Source organism: Schistocerca serialis, chromosome 7 (assembly GCF_023864345.2).
Source record: "Schistocerca serialis cubense isolate TAMUIC-IGC-003099 chromosome 7, iqSchSeri2.2, whole genome shotgun sequence".
Taxonomy (NCBI): Eukaryota; Metazoa; Arthropoda; class Insecta; order Orthoptera; family Acrididae; genus Schistocerca; species Schistocerca serialis.
Window position 1 is genome coordinate 211,353,520 of NC_064644.1, and position 21,075 is coordinate 211,374,594.

At 42.4% G+C, this 21,075-nt stretch overlaps 1 protein-coding gene across 1 annotated transcript in view; it reads left to right on the forward strand.

Moving 5' to 3' along the window:
* LOC126412982 (uncharacterized) overlaps positions 1–21,075 on the forward strand; it is a 150,280-nt gene that overhangs the window by 35,877 nt on the left and 93,328 nt on the right. Inside the window, exon 2 of the mRNA XM_050082874.1 lies at positions 9,124–9,213. Coding sequence (XP_049938831.1) covers positions 9,124–9,213 — 90 coding nt within the window. The remainder of the gene's footprint in view (positions 1–9,123; positions 9,214–21,075) is intronic.

Here is a 21,075-nt window from a genome sequence, read left to right on the forward strand (position 1 = left end):
AAGAGATTCATTTTGACATTTACTTATGTAAGTAAAACTATTTTAATACTCCATTAACAAATGAACATCATCATATTGGGTATGATATATTTCACCGTGATCCAATTGCAAAAAACCTAGGAACAAGAGCCAATTTAATTTTAAAATGTAACGATATCCATTTAGTATTATACGTTTTATCACGATTAGTTCTCAAAAAATACAGCAACAAGAGCCAGCTCGATTAGTGAAAGTGTTCAAGATGTTCTACTGCGATCCTTTTTCTCGAAAATTATTGCTTAGGTGTGTCTGATAAAATGTGCGTTTAACCCGAGAGAGGTCGAACGCTCTGTTCCCGAGAATAGAGGAGGGCTCAACTTTACAGCATCTTATTTCCAGATTCTGAACTGGCCATGTACGTCCTAAAGTCGCATAATATCACATTTTCAAAAACCTGAGGAATCTATATGGCTAGATTTAAACGCACTGAAGATAGCTATTCAATAGCTGTAATATAGTTATGCAGTAAAAAAAGGAAAAATAGCGATTAGGTTTGCGACTGACTGCTAAATCCAGTTTTCTCTTTCACCCAATTTGTGTATCGCTCTCTTGTTCGGTTTTAGGAAGCTATATGCCAGAACACATTTGGCGAGCCTCTTGAATTTGTGCGTGCAACTGTCCGATTCGCTAACTTCAGTGCTAATTAACTGAAAAGCGGTGCAACGCATCGAATCTTTTTATTCACAATTATTTCTGAGGGCAGCTTACCCTGCAATACCCATTCAAGCTTTGAAAACTATTTCCGATGACTCTGTATACAGGGCGGTCCACTGATAGTGACCGGGCCAATTACCTCATGAAATAAGCATCAAACGAAAAAACTACAAAAAACCAAACTCCTCTAGCTTGAAGGGGCAAACCAGAAGGCGCCATGGTTGGCCCGCTAGATGGCGCTGCCGTGGGTCAAACTGATATCAACTGCGTTTTTTAAAATAGGAACCTCCATTTTTATTACATATTCGTGTAGTACGTAAGGAAATATGAATGTTGTAGTTGGACCACTTTTTTCGTTTTGTGATAGATGGCGCTGTAACAGTCACAGACGCAAAACTGCGTGGTATTACGTAACATTCCGCCAGTGCGAACGGTATTTGCTTCGTGATACACCCGTGTTAAAATGGACCGTTTACCAATTGCGGAAAAGGTCGATATCGTGTTGATGTATGGCTATTGTGATCAAAATGCCCAATGGGCGTGTGCTATGTGTGCTCCTCGGTATCCTGGGCGACATTATACAAGTTACCGGACCGTTCGCCGGAAAGTTACGTTATTTAAGGAAACAGGAAGTGTTCAGCCATATATGAAACGTCAACCACAACCTGCAACAAATAATGATGCCCACGTAGGTGTATTAGCTGCTGTCGCGGCTAATCCGTACATCAGTAGCAGACAAATTGCGCGAGAATCGGGAATCTCAAAAACGTCGGAGTTGAGAATGCTACATCAACATCGATTGCACCCATACCATATTTGTATGCACCAGGAATTGCATGGCGACGACTTTGAACGTCGTGTACAGTTCTGCCACTGGCCACAAGGGAAATTACGGCATGTCAGATTTTTTGCACGCGTTCTATTTAGCGAAGAAGCGTCATTCACCAGCAGCGGTAACGTAAACCAGCATAATATGCACTATTGGGCAACGGAAAATCCACGATGGCTGCGACAAGTGGAACATCAGCGACCTTGGCTGGTTAATGTATGGTGTGGCATTATGGGAGGAAGGATAATTGCCCCCATTTTAGAGATGGAAATCTAAATGGTGCAATGTATGTTGATTTCCTACGTAATGTTCTACCGATGTTACTACAAGATGTTTCACTGCGTGACAGAATGGCGATGTACTTCCAATATGATGGATGTCCGGCTCATAACTCGCGTGCGGTTGAAGCGGTATTGAATAGCATATTTCATGACAGGTAGATTGGTCGGCGAAGCACCATACCATGGCCCGCACGTTCACCGGATCTGATGTCCCCGGATTTCTTTCTGTGGGGAAAGAAGGTTATTTGCCATCGTGATCCACCGACAAAGGCTGACAACATGCGTCAGCGCATTGTGAACGCATGTGCGAAGATTACGGAAGGGCCGGCCGCGGTGGTCTAGTGGTTCTAGGCGTGCAGTCCGGAACCGCGGGGCTGCTACGGTCGCAGGTTCGAATCCTGCCTCGGGCATGGATGTGTGTGATGTCCTTAGGTTAGTTAGGTTTAATTAGTTCTAAGTTCTAGGGGACTTATGACCACAGCAGTTGAGTCCCATAGTGCTCAGAGCCATTTGAACCATTTTTTTTTATTACGGAAGACGAACTACTCGCTGTTGAGAGGAATGTCGTTACACGTATTGCCAAATGTACTGAGATTGACGGACATTATTTTGAGCATTTATTGCATTAATGTGTTATTTACAGGTAATCACGGTGTAACAGCATGCGTTCTCAGAAATGATAAGTTCACAATGGTACATGTATCACATTGGAACAACCGAAATAAAATGTTTAAACGTACCTACGTTCCGTATTTTAATTTAAAACACCTACCTGTTACCAACCGTACGTCTAAAATTGTGAGCCATATGTTTGTGACTATTACAGCGCTATCCATCAGAAAGCGAAAAAAGTAGTCCAATTCATATATAATAAAAAATGGGGGTTACTATTTTAAGAAACGCAGTTGATATCTTTTTGGCCTATGGCAGCGCCATCTAGCGGGCCAACCATAGCGTCATCTGGTTTCTCCCTTCAAGCTAGACAAGTTTCGTTCTTTGTAGTTTTTTCGTTTGACGCTTATTTCGTGAGATATTTGGCCCGGTCACTATCAATGGACCACCCTGTATACGGGATGTCTCTCCTAAGTGGCGTCAGGTGCATTTTGCCCGGTGTTTCAGCAGACATTTGCAATTTCGTTTTTACATTGCGTAGCTGGACCCAGCCCACATAAATACTGCTCGTCACGTCTTTCATGCGACGCCCAGTGCCGACGGAAAACGTCGGTTTCTTCCCCGTTGCAAGCAAAATGATTTTTAAAGCGGAAATTTACGTGCCCGTTCGATAGAGCGGTCCCAGCTTAGTCCAATGCGATATTTATTTTATCGATACACGTTGACATGGACAGAAAAACCAGTACTGCAGCAGCGACAGCACTGCCCTGGCTCACGCTGACTGCTGCCGCCAAGCATGCAGCGCTTTTTCCTTGCCTTTTATGCTTCGTGTTTTACTCTCCCCGTTAATACATATCGTTGAAACAAATGTCGCACTGTACTAATCTGGGAACGCTCTATTGAATAAGCAAGTAACATTCCGCTTTAAAAAGCCATTTTCTTGGTAACGGGGAACCAACCGATGTTTTCCGTCGACACTGGAGGCCCTACGAAAGACGCGATGAGCAGTATTTGCCTGGGCTCATTCAACCTGCACACTGCGAATAGGAAGTTGCAAGTATGTGCTGGAACACCAATGAAAATAGACCTGACAACTGTTAGGAGAGACACCCTGTATACAGGGTGAACCAGAACTTCACCGACAAACTTTCAGAGGTTGTTGAGGAACACATTCTGAATATTTTGGTATAACGGACCCAGCCGCTCGTTAGAGTTATTTCATTCCGTTTGGTTTCTTGCCCCAAATAGTTACGTATCTGTTTTTCACTGCGACGGTATTTACATACCGGCTTTTCCCCTGTTCTGAAAGTATTTTCTCGGAGAAAAACGGGTAAGTCGGATAACAAACTAAATACATCTACATCCGCATGCGCACTGCAGAAGCCACCGCCCGGAGCGTGGCGGAGGGTTCCTTGTACAACTAATAGCCATTTCCTGTTCCATTAGCGAATAGAGCAAGGGAGAAACGACTACCTGTGTGCCTAAGCACGAGCTCTAGTTTCTCTAACTTTGTTTTCGTGGGTCCTTACCCGAAATGTACGTTGGGTACAGTAGATTCGTTCTGTAGTCAGTTTCGAAGACTGCTTCTATGAATTTTCTCATTAGTGTCCTGGGAGAAGAACGCCATCTTCCTTCCACGAATTCGCAATTTTTTACGAAGATACTACCTAACACTCACGTATTGGTCGAACCTAGCGGTAAAAAATCTAGCTGCCCGCCTCTGAGTTGCTTCGATGTCTTCCTTTAGCTCGACTTGATGCGGATCCCAAACACTCGAGCAGTACTCAAGAATGGATTGCATTAATGTTCTATACTCGATTTCCTTTACAGATGAACCACACTTTACTAAAATCCTCCCTGTAAAACCGAGGTCGACCGTACGCCTTCCCTACTACAGTCCTTGTGTGCTCGTTCCATTCCATATGGCTTTGCAAAGTTTCGCCCAGGTATTTCATCGACGTTACTATGCGAAGTAGTACACGAACAGTACGTATCCTACTCATCTGCATTAATTTACTTTTTTCTACATTTAGAGCAAGCTGCCATTAATCAAAGCAACTAGAAATTTTGTCTAATCATCTTGTATCTTGCTACGGTCACTCAACGACGCCATCTTCCCGTACAACATGGCATCTTCAGCAAACATCCGCAGACTGCTGCTCACCCGTCCGTCACATTTATGTATACTGAGTGGCTCACCTGAAACTTCAGCGCAAATATTGCCGAAATGGAGAGTGCTGTTGTTGTTCGGTTTTCACGGTACGGATTAGTAGTCAGGAGATGATATCATTAGCCAATAAGTATGTTCTAATAATACTTAGAATGTGTACTTTTGTACTGAGACACACTTTTTAAATAGGACAATGTCTGTTTACATTAACAAACTAAAAGTAGGGTAAATTACAACGTCAGTGGTGTTTTTGCAGAATTCTAGTGCGGAAACGCTAGCACTTGTGCAGCAGTCGTTCCATACCAGACTGGAAGCGTGTACTACCGCTGCCGGTGGTCATTTTGAACACAACCTGTGATGGTCAGTTGTCTCGTTACTGGTCAGGAACCACACAGCTAGTGTACGGGCTTGTGTTGTTCTTTAGTGGGTGCTACCACAGGTATTGAATAAGTGGCATTGTCGGAACTTCTCCAAAATACGATAACTCGTAAGCGACTCGTTCTAGAATCCTGGAACAAAGACAACAGACATTCTAATTGACCCTACTTTCAGTTTATTAACGCCAATAGGCATTGTTCCATTTAAAAAAACAGTGTTTTTGCACAAAAATTACACTTTATATTGTTGATTGGCTAACAATACGATCCCCTGACTAATCCATTCTGTGAAAACAGCACATTAGTAACACTTTCCATTTCCACAATATTTGCAGTACAAATTTTAGGTGATTCGTCATGTAAATGGAGCAAGAGTAGGTCTATCACATTTCCTTGGGGCACTCCCGATGACACCCCTGTCTCTGGCGAACACTCGCCGCCGAAAACAATGCACTGTGTCTCTTACTTGGGAAGTATTCGAGTCAGTCACATATCTGGGTACCTATTCCGTATGCTCGTATCTTCGTTAACAGTCTGCGGTGGGGCACCGTGTCCAACACTTTTCGGCAATTAGGACTAAGGAATCTGCCGGTTGCTCTCCATCCATGGTATGTAGGATATCACGTCGGAAAAGAGCAACTGGGTTCCTCAAGAGAGATGCTTTCTAAAACAGAGCAGCAGCTTTTCTGTCTCAAGGAAATTTATTACTTTCGAACTGAGAATATGTTTAACAATTCTGCAGCAAACCTATGTTAAGGATATTGGTCTGTAATTTTGCGGGTCCGTTCTTTTACGCTTCACGTAAACTATACATGAGTCACCTGCCCTTTTTTCCAGTCGCTTGAGACTTTGCATTGGACAATAGATCCGCCATAAATGCAAGCTAAGTAAGAAGCCGAACAGTATTCTCTGTAAAACCGACTTGGAGTTCCATCCGGACCTGGCGACGTATTTGTTTTCAGTTGTTTCTGTTGCTTCTCCACACCACGAATCCCAACTACTATGTCCTTCATACGGGCGTTTGCACGACGGTGAGACGACGGTATGTTTTATGATTTCGTAAACGAGAAATTTAAAACTTCAATGTTCCTTCTATTATCTTCTATTGCGATGTCAGACTGGATAGAAGACTTGATCTCCTTAGCAATTTCATGAGAACCAGAAGTCACTCTGTTAGGGAGTGACATTGGTAGTAGTACTGGTAGTACTGGTAGTAGTCATATGCCTCGCACATCGTTCCTTTTACAGATGAACGAATCTCTAATAGCTTCTGCCTGTCGTCATTTGCGCGTTCTTTTCTAAACCGAGAGTACAACAGTCTCTGTTTGCTCGGCATTTTTCCGAATTTTGTTATTAAACAACTGTGGGTCTTTTCTACCCTTAATCCACTACTCGGATCAAACTCTCCACAGCAGGATTTACGATGTGTTTCAACTTTACCCATAATTCCTCTACATTCACTGTAATTGAACTAAATTATGTCCACACATTTGGATGCTAACAGCTACTTATCCGCTCTTTCTTGCGTAAATAATCTCCTAGCCTTAATGATGGGTTTACTAACTTTAGTAGCCAAATCGCCGTGACGATATCGTGATCACTAATCCCTGTATCGATACTCACACCGTTGATGAGTCAGGCTTGTTTGTAGGTACAAGGTCTAAAATATTTCTATTGTGAGTGTGGACTGTTCTACCAGCTGCTCAAGACAGTTTTCAGAAGACAGTGATCAAATGTACATCACAAGATTGTCCGTCTGTACCAACTGCACTGAATCTACTGACCTCCTAGTCTACAGGGTGTTACAAAAAGATGAGGCCAAACTTTCGGGAAACATTCCTCAAACACAAATAAAGAAAAGATGTTATGTGGACATGTGTCCGGAAACGCTTAATTTCCATGTTAGAGCTCATTTTAGTTTCGTCCACCTACGCTCAATGGAGCACGTTATCATGATTTCATACAGGATACTCTACCTGTGCTGATAGAACATGTGCCTTTATAAGTACGACACAACATGTGGTTCATGCGCGATGGAGCTCCTGCACATTTCAGTCGAAGTGTTCGTACGCTTCTCAACAACAGATCCGGTGACCGATGGATTGGTAGAGGCGGACCAATTCCATGGCCTCCACGCTGTCCTGACCTCAACCCTCTTGAATTTCATTTATGGGGGCATTTGAAAGCTCTTGTCTATGCAACCCCGATACCAAATGTAGAGACTCTTCGTGCTCTCATTGTGGACGGCTGTGATACAATACGCCATTCTCCAGGGCTGCATCAGCGCATCAGGGATTCCATGCGACGGAGGATGGATACATGTATCCTCGCTAACGGAGGACATTTTGAACATTTCCTGTAACAAAGTGTTTGAAGTCACGCTGGTACGTTCTGTTGCTGTGTGTTTCCATTCCATGATTAATGTGATTTGAAGAGAAGTAATAAAATGAGCTCTTACATGGAAAGTAAGCGTTTCCGGACACATGTCCACATAACATATTTTCTTTCTTTGCGTGCGAGTAATGTTTCCTGAAAGTTTGGCCGTACCTTTTTGTAACACCCTGTATATTCGCTGTACTAAAGTCCCCTCAAGCTAATATTGCATGATTTTGGTATTTCCGTTCTGCTTTCTTCCATTAGTTATAAAACTGTCGCAGTGGAATCAGGTGCTAGGTGAAAACATACAACAATTAACTTGATTTCACCAGTTCTGTTAAACGCTTCCAGATAACTTCACAGTCAGATTCAATTTCGACCTCGATACACACAATTCTTTTGCCGACTGCAGTCAACACTCTCTCTTCTTATGGCATCTAATCCAACTGTTCGATGCTTGTTCCAAGCCTAGCTAAATATTTCAGAGCTTTCTACTTCGGGTTTTATCGAGTTCTCAATTCCGAGAGTAATTTGAGCGTGACAACTTTCCTGGAGAGCAGCAAATTCAGCAAATTTATAACGAATGTTTCGACAGTTTACTGATAACATTTTGACAGTCCAAGCGCCTTTATTCAGAACGTGGCTTGACTTCACTCTCTGCCTATCCAGCAAAACCCCCTTCTGCACTCCACAAGTACTCTGCTGTACGAGTAGCTGCTTCCTTTGTGCTGTGTACTGCTAACCTGTCAAGCGGCGTCCTACAGTTCTTCATTCCGTAACGTAGGTCCTGAAATAAATCATAATTACATTATTACACTGTAGCAAGCCTCCGGAGAGAGTGGGTCCCTGATACCAAAATACTTACGGTGTTTTTTTCTGAAAGAAATTGCCGCTGTTTGACTATTAATCGTTAATTTATTTTACAGAGTCAAGATGGCGGCTTTGTAGCCATTCTCAAGTGCATGTTGAAACGTTGAAATATGTCTTACCTGTCTGTTACAAGTCATCTTCGAAAATCATATCAGCATGCACTTGAGAAATCCGAAATCGTGACTGTGTAAAATAAATGAACAGTTAACAGTCAAATGGTGGAAATTTCTTTCAAAAATTTCTATGTGACTGTGGTCCCCCTCGAAGGAAAAGGATCATTAACTCAAGAAGATATCCTTGAACAATCTCTGAACGTTTGTCGGTGGAGTACTGGTTCACTTTGTATCAGAATGTTAGTGTTACTGGAAGGAGGTGAGAGATTTTCAACGCCTCTGAGCGTACGCGCGCAATTTTTTTCTGTGCGAAATAGTAAGACCTGCATATATTTCTGCAATTTGGTTTTTTCAATGTGTAATCTCATTTTGGTACATATTTACGTTGAAAAAAATTATTTATGCTGATACAGATGATTACCAAACTGTGCATTCGAAAGTGTGTGTGTGTGTGTGTGTGTGTGTGTGTGTGTGTGTGTGTGTGTGTGTCTGTGTGTGTGTGTCTGTGTGTGTATGTGCGAGCACGCGCTTAATATCACGTGTGTATTTTTGTATGTGCTTTCCAGCCTGCTTCAACATGATTTTTAACTAAGTAGCTCAAAGTGTTCACTGAAATATCAGCGTAACCTTTCATCTGTTGAATCACTGACTTCTTGGTCTTTTGGCTACTCCTCTTATTTCCTGGGGATGACATGCCAAATGAAACCATTTTAACGTACCATGTGCATTGTGACGAATCAGATTAGTTGGGGTGTGAGCACGACAGTATGTACCAGTGATCAAGTGCTTTCTTGTGTTCCAGGCGATAAGGGAATATCCAAGTTGAAAAAGACCTCGAGCCTCTTCCCGCACCCACGTATTGGTCGATCCGAGTTCATCAATCATGAAGCAGGTGAGTGTCCTCTATGACACATAACTTAATGTGCACGGTCCGCATTTCTGGAACAGGAAGATTTCACCTACCGGAATTTTTGGTGGTGCCTCTGAGACATTTTATTGTGGAAATGACAACATTATTTTAAAGAAACTTGAAGTTAACATAATTAGAAATTTGTGTCGTTAACTAACCACAACTGTGAGATATTTATAGGAAAACGGTTTCATTTTCTATCACCTGTATTTATTATATTTATTCTTGACCGTTTTTGGTTATTTCAACCATCATCAACTGCAAGGAAATTTGTATGTTGTTGATTTACAAATGCTTATTCCTCATAGAAGAGACTTTAGTATACCCAATGTAACAATGACGAAAAGTGGAATGCAACCTAACTTGATTTTGACATTGTGTTGAAAACTTAAGTAAGTCGCCTTTTATCCGTCAGAAGTGCATGTGCGATTTACCTATGTTTTGCAAGATATTGTCAAAATTGGTTACGTCGCATTCCATGTCTATTCATTGCTGCATTGGCTATACAAAATTGTTTTTTTTTTATGAGAAACATGTATTTTTAAACCAATAGATGATGTATTTCTCTTGCTGTTGAAATAACCGAAATCGTTCAAGAATAAATAAAACACACACAGCAGATGGCAAACAGAAATGATTTTCTATAAATGAATGTTTATGGTTGATTTTAGGATCCGGCAGCAAACCTAAGGAGACTACTAGAAAATGAATCACTTCAAATTTAAATAATATCAAGCAAAAGATCATGTTACTTAGCTTATGCAGCTCTCATGATAAATGTTTTTCTGAGTGGGGATAAATAACTACTGCCTTTCCACAGGGTAGAATTCTAAGATCACTCCTGTTCTTGTCTATATGAATGCTCTTCCATCTAAGACTGATAAAGCAAAAATAGTGCTCTTTCCTGTTGAAGCAAGCATCATGGTCATGACTAAGACAGCTGCAACAACAGTATCGGCAATAAATGAAATATTCAGAAGTATTAGTGACTGATTCATGGTAAACGGCATGTCAGTTAATTTAGAAAGAGAAAAAAAAAACAGTTCATACAAGTAAGGCAAGGTACGTGATTATCAAAAACATTATAGCAAGAGGGGAAGTAAATAAATAAACTGATTACCCACTGGGTTCCATTGGATGCACAGCAGGCGAATTTGGTCGCCAAGAACTCACTACAATGCTTCTCAAACCACCGTAGCACGGTTCTGGCTCCGAGACACGGACAGTTATACTGCTGAAAATCAGCTTAGCCACAACCTAGTGGATTGTTACCAGAAAGAACTCTGCAGTCGTATTTTTTGCACTGCTTTGAAACCTACTTGCAGATTAAAACTGTATGCCAAATGTCCACAGTTTCTTTCCTCCAGGAGGCCTAGTCCTGCGAAGTATGCAGAACTTCTATGAAGTTTGAAAGGAAGGACATGCGAGGTTCAGCTTCGGGTCAGCGCACAGACGAGAAAGATTCATTCGAATCCCATAATTGATTGAGAGAATTACTAGTTCCTAAGTAGGAGACGAGAGAAAACTTCATTGAAAGTCGCATAAAAACGTTCTCTGAAAAGTGCCTAGAGCAGATAGGTCGACCCGCTATCCATGACGGAAATATATTGGACTTATTGACAACAAAGAGACCAGAGCAGTTTGAGGGTGTTCACACAGAGTCTCGAATCAGTGATCGCGGTAGAGTTGTAGCAATAATGGGCACCACTTTATGAAGGGCTGGAAAAGCAAGCAGAAAAATTCACAGGTTCAGTAAAACAGATGTATATGAGGTTATCTACTTTACCAGACAAGAAATAGAATTATTTGATTCAGGCAGTGAAGAAATCAAGAAATTGATGTAAGCTGATACGAAGAGTCAACGAGCCTCTAGAGAATTGGGTACCTAACTGACCGATTAGAGATGGTAGAGTCATCCTACAGTTTTATAGACAAGTTCAGGAAATTTCTTAAGAAACACCGCCCACTACACAATAGGCCTTGAAGAATTGTAACTGACACAGGTATATTCATAAAGAATATGCCATTGTGCAGCGGAGTTTGCGCTGATTTCTTGAAATACCTCACAGATTAAAATTGTTCGCCAGGAAGCGACTGCAACTTTTAGCCTTGAGTTTAGCGAGCAATGTTCTTATCGAAAAATACGTTTAGGCATGAACCTCAGCTTCAGTTGTAGTCGAAATAGATTAGCAGTGGATCTTGTGTGGGGCTGGAAGCAGACTTGAAGTCCTTGGGGAATCAAAGGTGGTGTGGCTGGTCCTGGTCGTGAGTAGTTGCTGCAACTCAGTAGACACCCTGTTCGGCTGCGGTCGAGGGCGGGGGGCACTGTCGTGCTGCTTACGTCATCCAGGGAGTTAAAAACATTCCAGGGACTAATAGTGGTCCCCCACGTTTAAGTGGTGCTGCGGCTGTTACGGAAATAAAAGAAAAGAAAACAGGCTTGATAACTTTGGGCCTTTCCTGGTGGGCCGCTTATTTGAACTCTACTGTCACTGATAAAGGGTAGTGGGTGAGTGTTAGGAAGAGGTAAGGTACAAGGGATAATTTTAAGATATTAGCAGAAAATTTTTACTAACTTATTCTTCTACTAAATCTCTCTCTCTCTCACACACACACACACACACACACACACACACACACACACACACGTATATATATATATACATATATATATATATATATATATATATATATATATATATATATATATATATAATTCTCAATTCGGTATTAAAAAAGAAATATTCCTAAATTAATTAATAACAAGTACAAATAGCTAAATCAACTGCCTTTACCTCAAATAGCAATGAGATTATTAAACATGAAAAACAATAAAGTAACCAACCAGATGTATAAATAATCAGTATTTTTTCAAAACAATAAATTAAGTATACTTCCGGTTCACTGGCGTCGGCATAACCAGCCGACTGGAACCTTGGAATGATAATATCAAATGGACAAGATGACTACTGACGGACTACTATAACAGACAGAAAGCAAGAGAATTAAAAACAATATTTAGATAATTAAGACACCAATTTAAACATATATCAGATCCGGCCACCAAAATCACAGGAGATACACAAACAAACTTGGCTATATTTATTTATTTTTATTTATTTACTTATTCCATTTCATTGTTGCCTACAATTTTAATACAGGCTGTACTGATTCTTACACAAATCATGCATTATACATTAATACTTAATTTTGTCTTACACAATATTACCTTGCATCATCATTACTACTGCTACTATTCATAGTATATATAACTATTTCTACTATGAATAAAAGCTACACCTACTATCACATCTATGTCTACTACTGTTATAATCAGTTTTTGTCTTTCACATTCCACAATGTCACAATGCACTCCATCGCTCCCTAGTCCATATACATGCGCTGCCGGTACCTTGGGCACATGAAAGACGTTGTGGTTGCAGCTGCTTCTTCCGTTATTTGTTGGCTCCCTAGTTGCAGGGAAGGATTTCTCTGTTGCAAGAGACCGTCGTTGTCGTCGGTAACGGGCGCAGTCACACACCAGCCCACGTGACCGTTGTTCTGGGTCCTTGGGTGCCGAGACAAGGCCCACGGTTGTGTTGCTCTCTGCCGTTGTTACGGTGGCCGCGTATAAAGTTTTTGTAGTTCTTGATCTCAGGTTCCTGGATTGCGTTGCTTCTCTATCTTTTGTCACAATCTCTCGTAGTGCAGTAGACGGGAGTTGGTTGATAAGACAAAGCGGTACACAAGCCTTTCTTGAATTCAGTTTCGCAATACAGTATCTCCAAGACATCGAGTTTTCCGTTACAATCGAGTTACTGCCTATCACTACCAGTAACAGAGGCGTACAGCGGACATCCCCAGTTTTGGTGTAACTTCTTCACCATAGACACACTCCGACGCTTGTCTTCTATCAATTCGATACCAGTAGACAGCGTAGGGCCCACGACTTGTCAAGAAGTGTGTCAGGCGTTTTGCGGAATTCAGGTGCTTCATTCCCAGTCTGTGTTTTATATTCGGCAGAAATCCGTAGGTGCGCCTCGCTGTTTAGATCTCCTCCCATTGGTTCTGCCATAGGCGGAGGATCAGATTTTGAACCTGCTGCTTGCTTTTGGTCCTTATTCTTATTTAATTCAGCACTTCATGATATTGTTCTTTCTTCAGCCAGCACATCGCCGCTTTTTTCCTTATCTAGAGATAGAGAGTACACATTCCAAGTATTACTTGCAGCGCCTCAACTGCACAGTGCCAAAAGCTTCCGTCAACCGGAGATGTATTCCACGGGGATCCTGTTAATCATCTGTGGCCTCAAGCACTCGCACGGTATCCCATGATCGCAATTAAGATGGCATTATGACACGTTCTTACTATCTCAATTGGCAGCTTATAACCGTAAATGGCTAGATTAATAATTTTATTCATCTTGATGATTGTTCTCTTGCTCATTTCTTCGACATGTGCACCATAGTTTTGTCGTTCGTCCAAGAAGACGCCTAAGTATCTGGCGAGGGACTTCCTCTTTATGGGCCTGTAGCTTAATTTCATGACAAGGTCTTTCAAAAGATTCCCTTTTATCAACAACAGACGCTTTGACTGTGTGACACCACCTATGTATTTGTTGAAGGTCTGTGTTACATTCATCTTCCAGCTTGCTTCATCAGGTGATCGGCATATACTACCACTCCTAAGACCTCTTCATTATCCTGCAGCTTTCAATAATACCGGTTCGAGTACTAGATTCCAGAAAAGATGGCCGTTTAAGGATTCCTGTGAGCAACCTTTTGAAATTTCTTTTATTAGGGCCTCTCCTGAGCACTACAGTTTTGCTTCTCTGTTTTCACAATAGTCCTTAAAGCAGTTTTTTAACGTTCGTGTGTAGTCCACGTTCCTTAGGCGGTCAAAATCTGATGGTCACCATAAGCAATGTCCGTCGTTATGTCTACAGCGTATTTATGTGAACCGTTTTGCACAATTCTTATCGTCTCATTTACAGCGTCTGCTGTTGACGTCCAGCTTCTGAAACCATACTATTGCGAATTCGTTCCCTGAAGAAATCTTTCCTCCTGTAGTATAACGCATAGCAGCTTCTCGAGAACCATCACTATGATATAGAGAAGGCAACTCGGTCTGTAGGACTTTGGAGGTACGGGATCCTTGTCTTCACACTTTTCCAAGATTATCACATTTTATTTCTTCCGTGTATCTGATATTCTTCCCTGCAATAAACACCCGTAGTAGAGTTGGCATAAATATAAGGTTATGAGAAAATTAAGGGCTTGTGGAACTTCAGCAAGGATGCCGTCAGGGCCAGGTTATTTGTTCCTTTTCACTTTCAGTATTTTTTTATGACTTCCTCTTCCGAAAATGGATAAACTGTCCCATCTCCACAGTATGCTTCCTCAGTTTTGTTCCGCATTTCTCTGCGTTCATCAAATTCGTCCTCTGCAGTATAGCCTGGAAAGAGAGTGTTCATTAGTAACTGTGCGAAATGCCGCCAGTTTTCTAACTTGCTGCCGTCTGCTCGTTTCAAAGTTGATAACATTGTTAGGGATTTTATCTTTCAACAGACGATGTTTTATGGTGTACCCCACGGATCAAGATGTAGGTTCTGTGCCACGAATCGGTTCCAGTTCTCTGTTTTTGCTTGCGTGCCGCAGACTTTCTTTAAATTTCTGCTTAAGGTGTCTGTATCTGCCCAGAGTGCGAGCTCTCTCTCCCACAGTGTGGCCCTTCTGGTAGAGTCTTCTTGCCCTTCTGTCTCCTGAGTGTTTGGAGACCCTCAGTCCATGTACTTGTCGACTCTATCCCGTTTGTCTTACGACTGATATTGCACCTTTCATGGTGTCTCGGACTGCAATGACGAGTTGTTGGGCTTTTGTATCTGCGTTGTCGTCTACTTCCACCGAGTCCTGACAGCGGAAAATGCTCCTCAGATGGTTCCAGTCGGCTTTCCTCATGTTGTAACGTGTTTCTAACGTATTTAATGCGTCATCATTATTGAGTCCGTTTTTGCAGGAACCAACTGTGAAAATTATAACATTGTGCTAATTCGTGGTGAGGCCTTTTTCAGCTTTCCAGGTGCTGATTTTCCTAACAACATGTCGCTAGTTAACGTGTTGTCTATATTGGACTTTACATTAGCCCTCCCTTAATATGTGGGTGGATTTCCATTTCTGTTCGTTTCTTCCAAATTTTATTGTCCTATTTTTACAGCTGAGATTTTTTTGTTGAGTAATACAATGGCAGTCATCGGCTTTTGACCGTGTGTGATGACCTGAGCTGCGAGCTGCGACCAAGAATCGAGGGATTTTTCTACTTGTCCTGTATGGTTCCAGTAATCACAGAATATCGAATTTCATTTCCTCAGCTAAGTTGCGAATCTCATGCATGACGTCCTGACTTCTTATTCAGTTTAGCTGCGCTATTTCTAGACAACTTGCGTCCATCTGTGGATGATATACACAGATTAACCCTGACATCACGACCACCTACCTAAAAGCTGGTATGTCCACCTTTGGCACGGATAACAGCGACTACGATTCGTGGTATGGAAGCCATGAGGCTTTGGTAGGTCGCTGAAGGGAGTTGGCACCACGTCTGCACACACAAGTTACTACTCATTTCCCTCAAACTCAGGGAATGGGGGCAATGAGCTGTGACGCTACGTTCAACTACATCCCAAATGTGTTCGATCGGGTTCAGATTTTGCAATTTTGGGGCAGCACATCAAGTGGAACTCGCCACTGTGTTCTTCGAACCACTCCATCACACTCCTGGCCTTGTGACATTGTGCGTTATCTTGTCGAAAAATGTCACTGCCATCGGGAAACATGATGGTCATGAAGGGGAGTGCCTGGTCTACAACCAATGTACGAGTACTATACTCCTTGCCTTGCAAGAGCTCAATTGGAAACATGGATGCCCACATGAATGTCACCTAGAGCATAACGGAGCCGCCGCCAGCTTGTCTCCGTCGCTCAGTACTGTAAAGGAACCGTTCTCCTGCAAGACGACGGATTCGCGACGTCCCATGGGCCTGACGAAGAAGGTAACTGTTCCCGTGGAAGGTGACGGATTCGCGCCCACGGTGGAGAAGGTATCAGGATTCGTCAGACCAAGCAGCCCTCTGCCGCTATGCCAGCGTCCAGCGCCGATGGTGCGTGCCCGTATCAGTCGTAGTTGCCGACGTCGTGGTGTTTAAATGGGCACGAACGTGGTTCATCGACTGCGGAGGCCCATCGTTCGGAGTGTTTGGTGCATTGTGTATTCAGACACAATTATACTCTGACTTTAGGTCAGTTAATTCCGCCACAGTTTACCGCCTGTCCTGTCTTACTACTCTCCCCAGCCTATGATGACCGACATCTGTAACTCCACTACGTTTGGACGTGGTTTCACCTTGGTTTCTCCACGTGTTGAAGACACCCATCACAGCACTCCTCGACCACTCGACATACGTCGAAAAGTCCTGCAGCCTGCGGGCTGTCACAATCTACCCTCGGTCAAACCCAGACACATCACGCGCCTTCCCCATTCTGCACACGGGCAGCACACTCACAGATACTACAAACACCGAGAGACTTACTTTCACTTGTAAATAAGAGTTGCATATCACACGGTGCTGCCCACGAAATTTCATTTATTAGCTATGGCCGTAGTCGGTTCTGTGAATTTCTCGGTCAAGCAGTAACACATACGTTGCACATTCCTTTCCTACTCCATAACAAGCCATGCGGCTGTATGAGCTAGGAATGCTCCCACGTTTTCCTTTTCTCTTTGGACAGTCGTTCTTTAGGTGCCCTGCTACGCCACAGTGGGCCCAGACCTGGTCCCTTGTACATTATTTAGTTGAGTGCCCTGGGTCACAATGTTTAAGACATTTGGACACTGCGTGACATTTCTAGACATTCAATGCCCTGAAGGTAAAAGAGACGTTGGCTCTGGCAAGCACTATGCTCCAGATTCTGGGCGAAACCTCTAACACATGATGTACTGAGTTCTTGGCTTTTTGACCCTAATCCCACCACTGAATTAACTTTTTATGAGATATTTTGCAAGATTCAGTTCATAAATCTCACCTAAAAGGCCTTCATTATCGATGTCTGTTGGAGCCTTATGTGCAATGACTAAAGATTTGTGCTTTTCCGGAGTCACGCACCTCATCTCTTATCTGTTTAACCCATTGTAACTTCTTGCCGTCCTCTTCGTCTTCTGCAACAATGACGCAACTGTTAGCAGTCCTGACCATTTGATTTTGCCCCTTCTGGGATATATTACATCCGTTAAGGTCATTTTTAACGTCATTGGCGTCTTTATAGTCCACAGATCAAATGAATACAGTGTTTTTTTGTTGCGCGTTTGTTCGATTTAACAACAATCTCCGACATCTGATTTTGTCATGCGACTACTGGCACAAATGAGTGTTTGGCTAAAACTTTGAATCATTTAAAATTACAGCAGCTTGTAAAAGAAAAGTCTTACAGTTAAATGCTGTAAAGTATATTTTGCTTTGACACGCCCGAAATCAACATATCTTCCAAAAACAACAAACAATAGTTATACTAAAATAGCACTCTACAGTTGAGAAAATAATGGAGGGAAACAATACTCAGAGTTGTCTTGCGGCTCAGAGGAACATCATACTTGTTACCACTCAGAATAAATGGCACTGGTGAATATAAACACAAAATGTCCGACATAGCTAACAGCAACAATTTCAATCCCAATCTGCGGTGAGATTCTACAGGAGGATGTTTAGCATGAAGTTCTCACCAAAATAATTTTCCTCTGTGACCGACGTAGGATAACGATTTCATAGCCATCGCCGTCGTGTGCCAATGTTGATGCACTTGAACCTACTTCCTTGCTTAGGCGCTTCTCGTAGTTACCAGCCAGTTCTGGACTGCGGGAACAGCAATAAAGGCCCAGAGTAGAAGATTGTCGGGCGTCCACCACAGGGTGTGGCATAACGAAGTAGCACATCTACCCCAAGAGCGGAGAATCTCTCCGCACTTCCTCCAGCAAACGGATGACCTAGCGAGCCCGACCGTTGTGCTTCACTTCGGCATATGGCTATTACCAAGGAAGGTAAACACGAACTCGGGAGTCTCGCAAGGATACAGTCACACACATACACATTATAGATCCCGGAGATCACGCGTACATGCACTAGTCAAGACCACGTCATGCAGTGGACGCTTTCACGGCCGATGTCAACTTCAAATTTGCGGACTGATACGGGATGTTCAATAAGCAATGCAATTAACTTTTTTCTGGCAGTAGGTTGATATAATTCAGGATTCCAATACATCATATTATTTCCCGCTCTTCTTGCTACAAAACCCTATTTTTCAACATAATCTCCGTTCAATTCGGCAGTCTCACGCCACCTTACTCGGAGGGCCTGCATGCCAGCATGGTTGCACTCTGCTGATCGACGTCACACGAATCTGCGCACCCGAGAGGAGATCACAAAAACTTCATTGAACTGTTTTTCTCGTCCATTCGACAGCCCGGATCTCGCACCTTCCGACTTCCGTCTGCTTGTCTCAACGAATAATGCACTCCGCAGGGAGCAGTACGTAGATGATGGGAAGATTATTTATGCAGTAAGGCCTAGCGTCGTCATGGAGAAGAAGTTCATTTGCTTTTTCATGGCGACGAATATGTTGGAGTCATTTCGTGTGAGTGTATGTGACCGGCCGGCACGCGGGAGATCGGACAGGTTTGCACGACCTTTTGAGATGACGACACACGCCCCGCCCAACCATTCACCATGCTTTGTGCCAGGTCTACGTAGACTTTCTGCAAGCGCCTATAAAGATCTTCGTTGCTCTAGTTTTCCGTTAAAAGAGACTCAATGATAACTCTCCATTTGCAACGCACCGCCGTTACAGACCCCATTTTGAAGGCTACGTATAGCGCCAACACCCATCACAACTAATGAAACAATAGAGGCTGAAGAATGAATATTCCACGATGTCTCAAAACAGTCTACTTTTTATATCTTCCTCACTCGGTCCATCATGTGATATTTTGCTGCTTAGGTAGCAGAATTCCTTAACTTCATTATACTTCGTGACCACCAGTTTTGATGATAAGTTTTCGATGTTCCCTTTCCTGCTCCTTCTCATTACTTTCGCCTTTCTTCGATTTATTCTCAGTCCATATTCTATACTCAGTAGTCTGTTCATTCCATTCGACACATCCTGTAATTCTTCTCCACTTTCACTGAGGATGCCAATGTCATCAGCGAATCATAATATCTATATTCTTTCACCTTGAATTTTAATTCCACTCTGAAGCCTTTATTTTATTTCTGTCATTGCTCCTTCGTTGTACAGACTGAACAGTAGGGGCGAAAGACTAAATCCCTGTCTTACAGAGTTTTTAATCCGTTAACTTCGTTCTTCATCTTCCATTTTTATTGATTTCTGCTGATTCTTGTAGACTTTGTGCATTACCGGTCTTTCCCTACAACTTTTCCCTATTTTTCTCAGAATTTCGAACATCCTGCAACGTTTTACATTGCGAACGCTTTTAGCAGGTCTTTTTTTTTTTTGGTCATCAGTCTACTGACTGGTTTGATGCGGCCCGCCACGAATTCCTTTCCTGTGCTAACCTCTTCATCTCAGAGTAGCATTTGCAACCTACGTCCTCAATTATTTGCTTGACGTATTCCAATCTCTGTCTTCCTCTACAGTTTTTGCCCTCTACAGCTCCCTCTAGTATCATGGAAGTCATTCCCTCATGTCCTAGCAGATGTCCTATCATCTGTCCTTTCTCCTTAACAGTGTTTTCCACATATTCCTTTCCTCTCCGATTCTGCGTAGAACCTCCTCATTCCTTACCTTATCAGTCCACCTAATTTTCAACATTCGTCTATAGCACCACATCTCAAACGCTTCGATTCTCTTCTGTTCCGGTTTTCCCACAGTCCATGTTTCACTACTATACAATGCTGTACTCCAGACGTACATCCTCAGAAATTTCTTCCTCAAATTAAGGCCGGTATTTGATATTAGTAGACTTCTCTTGGCCAGAAATGCCTTTTTTGCCATAGCGAGTCTGCTTTTGATGTCCTCCTTGCTCCGTCCGTCATTGGTTATTTTACTGCCTAGGTAGCAGAATTCCTTAACTTCATTGACTTCGTGACCATCAATCCTGATGTTAAGTTTCTCGCTGTTCTCATTTCTACTACTTCTCATTACCTTCGTCTTTCTCCGATTTACTTTCAAACCATACTGTGTACCCATTAGACTGTTCATTCCGTTCAGCAGATCATTTAATACTTCTTCACTTTCACTCAGGATAGCAATGTCATCAGCGAATCGTATCATTGACATCCTTTCACCTTGTATTTTAATTCCACTCCTGAACCTTTCTTTTATTCCCGTCATTGCTTCCTCGATGTACAGATTGAAGAGTAGGGGCGAAAGGCTACAGCCTTGTCTTACACCCTTCTTAATACGAGCACTTCGTTCTTGATCGTCCACTCTTATTATTCCCTCTTGGTTGTTGTACATATTGTATATGACCCGTCTCTCCCTATAGCTTACCCCTACTTTTTTCAGAATCTCGAACAGCTTGCACCATTTTATATTGTCGAACGCTTTTTCCAGGTTGACAAATCCTATGAAAGTGTCTTGAGTTTTCTTTAGCCTTGCTTCCATTATTAGCCGTAACGTCAGAATTGCCTCTCTCGTCCCTTTACTTTTTCTAAAGCCAAACTGATCGTCACCTAGCGCATTCTCAATTTTCTTTTCCATTCTTCTGTATATTATTCTTCGATGCATGAGCTGTTAAGCTGATTGTGCGATAATTCTCGCAATTCGGAATTGTGTG